The 7,980-nt window shown below is 37.8% G+C and overlaps 1 protein-coding gene across 1 annotated transcript; it reads right to left on the bottom strand.

The window, feature by feature from the left end:
• Window positions 1-6,275, bottom strand: LOC122606781 (ABC transporter B family member 4-like). The gene is made up of 8 exons (XM_043779637.1): window positions 6,000-6,275; window positions 5,860-5,914; window positions 5,329-5,504; window positions 5,029-5,250; window positions 4,715-4,953; window positions 2,746-3,271; window positions 2,383-2,656; window positions 1-2,144 (listed from the first exon to the last, which is right to left on the bottom strand). Exons 1-8 carry the CDS (start codon window positions 6,273-6,275, stop codon window positions 163-165), a joined length of 3,750 nt encoding a protein of 1,249 aa, XP_043635572.1. The 3' UTR covers window positions 1-162.
• Window positions 6,276-7,980: the final 1,705 nt, after the last annotated feature.

Here is a 7,980-nt window from a genome sequence, read left to right as displayed (position 1 = left end):
AATCTAGAACGCAAATCCCCATTTCATTTCTTATCAATTCATTTTCCATTGACATCCTCCCAAAAGGTTGCAAAATTTCTAGAGATACGGACCTGTTTTAAGTCCATACATAATTGAAGATTCTGAAAAACAAATTGAAAAATTGAAATACATGTTCTATGGCTAATGGTCAGAGCTCATATGAAGTGAAACTAAAGATGCATAGAACCCGTCCTGGATATTGATTAGCTTTTCATGCTTTCCTTTCTCAACAATCACTCCATTCTTGACCACTGCAATTACATCTGCATTCTTGATGGTTGACAATCGATGAGCAACCACCACTGTGGTCCTGTTAACCATGACCCGATCCAATGCATCTTGAACCACTCTTTCTGACTCGGCATCCAGTGCGCTTGTAGCTTCATCCAGTAATAGTATCTTTGGACTTTTGACAATGGCTCTGGCTATTGCTACTCTTTGTTTCTGCCCACCCGACATTTGCACTCCTCTTTCCCCTACCATGGTATTGTAACCCTGGTGTAACCCACTAATGAACTTGTGGGCATTGGCCAACTCGGAAGCAGCAACTATTTCAGCCTCAGTGGCATCACCGTCTTTTCCATAAGCAATATTAGCTCCGATGGTGTGATTGAACAGCACTGGCTCTTGGCTCACCAGACCCATTTGCATCCTGAGCCACTTGAGTTGAAACTTTTGTAACTCAACACCGTCCAGCGTGATAGAACCTGAATCTGGATTGTAAAATCTTTGCAGGAGTTGGATAACTGTTGACTTCCCACTTCCACTTTCACCAACCAACGCCACTGTCTTGCCACTATGGATGGTTAAGCATAGATCACGAAATATCTCAACATCAGGTCTAGTTGGATACTTAAAGCTAATGTGATTGAGCTCAATTTCACCCTTAACCGTGTCTAATATCACACCTGATTCATCACTCGGGTCAATCTCCGACTTTCTATCTAGAATAGTGAAAACTGATACTGCAGAACTTTTCGCTTTGCTTATATCTGGGGCAAACGTGCTTGACTGAGATATGCCTAAGGTTGCCATTATCAAAGCAAAAAATACCCTCAATACATCTCTAAATGTAGTCTTTCCAGCCTCAACAAACCGTGCACCAGCATAAAAGCTGGTTCCATACATACAGAATTGAAAGAAAAAGGACATTCCAAACCCAATCCCGCTGATGAAACCTTGTTTAATCCCTGTTTTCTTGGGACCCTCACATTTAATTCTATAAAGTTCCATCACTTTTTCTTCTGCGCAAAATGAAGCCACTGTTCTTATGCTCCCAACCGCATCATTTGCCACCTGACTTGCTTCCTCATACATCTTCTTAGCATCTGCACTGAACCCTTTCAAGAATTGCATTTGAACATATCCATTAACACCCATTAGGGGAATGAGGCCCAGAATTATAAGAGCCAACTGCCAGCACGCTGTAAAAGCTATTACCAAACCAGTAATAGCCGACGTTGAATGTTGAACAAGCTGAGCTAGTGAGTCTCCGACTAAACCACGAACATTGGCTGCATCTGTTGACAGCCTTGCACCAATTGCACCACTTGAGTTTTCTGGCTTATCAAACCAACCTACCTCCATGTTAATCACCTTTTCAAAGCATAACGATCTGATCCTTCTTATTAGCTTAGATCCAGCAACAGCAAAAAGGTAAGATCTTCCCGGATAAGCGAAAAATGATACCACTCCCAGGACTATGAACATTAGAGCCCAGAATCTTGAGTCACTTTTCATTTCCTTAGGTGGTTCAAAGAAGGTCTTGATCATGCCAGCGAGTAGTAAGCCAAAAATTGGGTAGATTGTTCCATTTATAATACCAGCTATTGCACCCAATATGATTACCAGCACCTCTGGCTTATTGAGATATGCAAGCCTTCGGAGTGGGACTTTTGGAGGTTTTTCTGAAGCTTGATCTAGTTCAGTCCCCAGAGACTCGCCTGAAGGGACACTAATTTGTGCAGGCACTCCATTAATAGAGACATTCATTGAGTGGCGGGGACTGAGTTCCATATCTTGGTTGTCTGAGCCATGTCGTCCTAATTCACAATCAATCTCTTGCAATTTTATAAGTTGAGAATATGCTCCTTCTGGATCCCGGAGTAGCTCGGAATGTGATCCTGATCAATTTTCAAGCACTAGTTATTCTTTTGAATCAGTTAAACCTGGAATATATATATATATATATATATAGGGGGACAGTCAAATAAGAACAATGTTAAAATAAGAACACAGTGAGAACACTTAAAAACTACATTTTGATGCATTAAAAGACCATAAAACTAACATCGTGTATAACTAATTATCATTATTTAAGTGTTTAACACTTTATATATATATATCATATATAACATGTACCTTTCTCAACCATCCTTCCACGATGAATAACTGCAATCATGTCGGCATTTTTTATCGTACTTAGACGATGTGCAACAATGACAGTTGTTCTATTTACCATTATCCTGTCCAATGCTTCCTGCACAACTCTCTCGGATTCTGCATCAAGTGCACTAGTTGCTTCATCTAAAAGAAGGATTCGAGGATCTTTCAGAATCGCTCTGGCTATGGCTATTCTTTGCTTCTGTCCGCCAGAAAGTTGTGTTCCATGCTCACCAACCATCGTGTCCAGTCCCTAAATGTTCCAAAACCAACAAAAAGTTTAGGAAAAAGTAAACCTTAAAAAGATATATATGTATGGGAATGCAAGTCTTAAGGTAAAACCTGAGGGAGGTTGTCTATAAATTTGGCAGCATTTGCGAGCTCAACTGCAACTCTAATCTCATCATTAGATGCACCATTTTTCCCGTACATAATATTGTCCTTAATGCTTGATGTGAACAGAACAGGTTCTTGGCTAACAAGACCAATTTTCTCTCTAATCCACTTAAGCTGGAATTCTTTGATATTAATATCATCAATAAGAACTTCCCCTGCTTGAGGATCATAAAATCTCTCTATTAAGCTGATCACAGTTGATTTCCCGCTTCCACTTTGACCGACCAAAGCTGCAGTTGTGCCACTTGAGATACTAAGGGAGAATCCACTGAATATTTCCTCATCTGGTCTTGCCGGATATGTGAAATACACATCTTGTAATTCGATATCACCACGAATATCACTTAATACTTTACCGTTTGTGTCATATGTGTCTATTTCAGGCTTTCTGTTTATAGTTTCAAACATTTTAAAAGCTGCTGCCTGGCCTGAAGCAAATGCACTCAAACATGGAGACGCCTGCCCCAGAGACCTGAAGAACACCACATTCGACGATTAAAGCACAAATACAAAAATATAATAAGTTAAATGTAGGATTAGATATTGTAAGTAAGATGTTAGCAGATGGTACATTTGCGTACACAGGTTTATTCGGGTTAAAACAAAAGAAACGAGGGTGTAGTTTCTTAGGCCCATGCCAACCATCACGTCCTCACTCATCCTTAACCTTATCGTGAGGACGTATGGATGGCATCGGCTCGTCCTCAACTCGCATCTTCATCCTTCATCTAGATTTACACGTGGAACAATCAGGGGAGGGAAGAGTGGTGGGGTTTGGGTGGGGACATGGGGGTTTATCAACCAATAAAAAAAGTTGTTTTGAGGATGAGGTGAGGATGTGATGGGGACAGGGGGAGCTCTTGGTGATGTGGTAGAATGGGTGAGGTGAGGATGTGGTATGGTTGGCATAGGCATTTGCAACCAACGTATACAAAGAAATAGGGATGATATCGGTACCAGAATCGTACCGAACCGGTTCCACTGACATCGAACTTGGGCAAAAAAGAACTGCAAACTGTACCGAAAAATATCGATTGGCACCCATACCAAGCTTGTGACAAAATCCTTTATTCTTTAAGCGTACATAACCAAGCGACACACAGATTCAAGAGGAGGTATGACCTGCGAAGCACCATGTCGATTGGGAGTAAAACTCCGACAATAGACAAGTATAAATAGGTCATTAGGTTTCAAGATTGATGTAGATGTACACACTGATTTGATTCAATAAAATTCATTTGTTTGTTCAATACGTTAGATTAACTGGTACCGCTACCATGTGACCACATGAGACCACAAGATGAAGACTTCAAGGTCACAGGTTCAAATTTTGTCAAAGGCAAGTGTAGTAATATATCTAGTGCTCTATGTGTTAGGATGGTGCTTCCATGGGCATGAGTTCCATGCGGTGTGCACTCTGGGGTACCAAAATGGTACATGGGACCATGGCGTTTCCACCCATTTACCCTTTTTTTTACGTGCCAATACATACAATCAATTACGTGCCAATACATACAATCGATTACCCAACAAAATCGGGTAATCTATTGGAATGGGTCAATACGGCAGAAACACTTTTTCTTCAAAAATTAATCTTTTCTATAAATAGTTAAGGGGGTGTTTGGTTCGGTGAAATGGAAAGCGGAAAAAAGGAATGAGAAAGACTTCTCTTATTTGGTTGCACTAGTAAATGGAAATGGGAAAGGAGGACCGGAGGAGTGGTGTACAGCTAGAAACTATTGGTGTACTATCACTACCCAATAAATGCACTTTGGACAATTTTTGACCCGTTAGACCTGTTCAATAGGTCTCATTTTAAGGAGTTTATATGAAACAACTTAAAGATAAAACTTTACTCGGTTAAACTCGCTACCTCTCATAAAGTAGAATTAGAAAGAAATTTTTTGTTGCTTACATGGATCCAATCAGCACAGAGAACATTACAGTAATCACAGTTGCACCAGAGTACCCCTTTTCAATTATCAACTTTGCACCATACCAAGCAGCCAGGGCATAACTACAGAATATGATGAGCATCATTGTCCCGAGACCAAGGCCAGTAGCCAGGCCTTCATGAACGCTAGAATTGTAAGCGTTTACAAGGAATTTATTGTAATCAGCCACAGCCTTTTTCTCCCCGGTGAAAGAAGCAACCTATAACCAAAGAAATATGGTGATCAGTAAAAAAAATTGTAATTATATCACAAAACTCTGAGAAATTATTATTACCGTCCTGATTGAGCCAATTGATTCTTCGACTACAACCGCTGCTTTACCATAAGCAGTTTGGCCCCGTGATGCCATCTTAGCTATAGTTATTGACATAAATGCACCAGATAGCACCATAGGAGGGATCGCACTTAACATGACAAGTGTAAGAAGCCATCCCTTAATAAATGCTATCACGAGACCTCCCATAAACGTTGACGCTAGCTGTGTGAATTTTCCAACCTGCAAAACCGGATGATATTTAATTAGTTGTCTACAAGCTACGTCTCTAAAATATTTGAACGCAACAGGTTAACAAACCTTCTCGCCAATTGCATCTTGTATGAGGATGGTATCACCTGACATTCTGCCAATAACTTCCCCTGTATTTGTTTCCCTGTCAAAGAAGGAAAGATCTTGTCTCAAAATGGTTTTCAGATACAGATTTCTAATTCTTGCAGCCTGTCTTTCTCCCGTTATCATCCACATTGTCACCTCTGCAAAACGCACGATATTTTTATTAGAATAATTAGACTTTTATAATTATAAGGTTGTCTGGCATTGCGTTTTGGAAGTTACTATGCAATATGAAATAATGAGGATCGAATATGTGTTAGATAGTGACCATTTTTGTACAGCTTCAGTTACTATTGCTATTATTGCATAGCATATATAAGGACGACTTTATTAACTTGTCTAAACAATTACGAGTATATAAGCCAGGAAATTGGTTAGGCCGTTAATCTGAGTCAAACTGGCTTGCTATCCCTAATAATCCGAAAAAAGAAAACCTTCTCTGTTTATCTGTTTTTTTAAAAGCATTGTATAAGTAATAATTATATAAATACTTACGGAGAAATGCTGCAATGCCACACCCAATACCAAGGTAAATGAATTTCAGCACTACCTATATGCCAAAACAGTTTATTAATCAATAACACATAATAGTAACAAAACAAATAATATAAACATATATTGTATCATTATGGTACCTTGGTAACAGCATCAACCACTTCATCATTATTCTCGCCAAAAGATTCAACAAGTTCGCCGAAGAGAATAGTCATGAGTGGCGTACATACTCCATTAGCTATGGCGCCAAGCGTACCAACAATCATCAATATGTAATCAGTGGAATCCGCAAAAGCAAATAGCTTATAAAACGGGACTGTTTCTGTTTTCTCCTTTTCTTTGGCCAGCAAACGGGTGTCTTGTGGACCACCAACAAAAGTGGATGCCTCAGCCCTTTCTTTATCACCCGTGTTCATCTTAACCGGTTTAATTACTATTGATTAGTATATGTTGTATATATTTTCCTGCCTGTTGAACAAAAAACAGGAAATGCAATGTATCAGTAATTAGTCTATAATATGTCTTTCTGTTACTTTATAACTACTTGAAGTAAGACAATATAAAAACAAATAAAACAGTGTTCATTTACTATGCTATATATACCTACAGTTAAAAACAAGAATCAGAATCCTGTAAAAGCAATGAATGAAAGCTGAAAGAAGACTAACATGGCACACCAGAATAGATAATTTTACGGTTTAATTAAATCTTGTGAAACTTAGTAAGCAAAGACTACACCTAATGATATTCACCTAAATATATATAGATAGATAGAGCCACCCAATATTCACATGATCGAATTTAATCCAATATGGGTCAAAGGTCTTTCAGTAAGCAATCTCCATACGCAAGATTGAGTATATCCGTCGTCATTGTTGTTCTATTCAACATGGACCCAGAACTTAACCAGAATCCGGGAAAAAAAAAAGTTTCTTTCGAAAGAAAATCCAAAAGGGTCATACATATATAGAAACAAGCTAAGTCAAAAATGCAAGAAATGAATCTTTTCGGCAGGGTATATACTAGTGTATGTTATTTCCAAGAAATGCATGAGAATATAGAAACATAACATACTCCATACAACTGTATATACCATATGATCTAATGATAAAATGTCTTGGATATTCACAAAACACGTGTTTGTGTTTGAATCTCACTACTTAAATATAATATAAATATATAGAGGAATGAGAATATATTGCGATACCTGAACTGAATTAAGCTCAACTTAAACAAAAAGAACTTACAAGTATAGTAGAAAAGTGGCAATAGATGAAAGCTCCCAAAAACTGCAGTCCAGGAAAAAAAAAAGGAAGATATGATTATATATAGAGCAAATTCCTGGAATATGCTTCTTTTTCTTTCGAAAAAAAACAAACATGCATGCTTGTAGTTGTACACTTACCATAAAAATCAGGAGGTGAGCTTTTAATATGAAAACGTACAACTTTTTTATGCACGTTAAGTGAAACCTTAAGAGCTGCTTCATTTAGCATGCATTTTCCTTCTTTTATCTATCTTGTTCACATTATATTCTATCATCTATCTCTTATATAATTTGTCCATATTTCACTTCAATATAAAAAGCAAGCTAATACCTATTTATAAAAAATAACCAACTTTACGATTACATCTTTTATGACGGAGAATAATTTCTTGGAAATCTTTCGTTTAATTCTTTTTTCCGAAGACACTATTGTGAAAAGGTTTTTTCTTCTTTCTTCCAGAAAACATCTTTTTACTAATATTTTCATGCTAATTCCCCGGTATTCAAACTAATGAAATGATGTTTCATAGTTATACATTATTAATACGAACGACTAACTTTGTTACAAAACAACCACAAATTGATGGTGTACCCCTTCGTATCAGTATACGAAGCCCACATTATACGAAACACTCCTACATAATGCACAAGCCCCGAAGATGCTCAAAGTAATTAAAATGGTTAGAGATAAACCTAAATCCTTTCCTTAATTATAGTAAATCATATACCATTTATTAAGGGAATTGTTGTAGCAGAAACGTTGGATAAACCATTGGACCTGTTTGATTCAAAAAATATACCCAGGAACAACTATTCAAATTATCGTTGATTCACAACGAATACCGACAACTTGA

The sequence above is a fragment of the Erigeron canadensis genome, chromosome 7 (assembly GCF_010389155.1).
Source record: "Erigeron canadensis isolate Cc75 chromosome 7, C_canadensis_v1, whole genome shotgun sequence".
Taxonomy (NCBI): Eukaryota; Viridiplantae; Streptophyta; class Magnoliopsida; order Asterales; family Asteraceae; genus Erigeron; species Erigeron canadensis.
The sequence above is the reverse complement of the archived record's forward strand: the minus strand, read 5'-3'. Positions and strand labels throughout refer to the sequence as shown.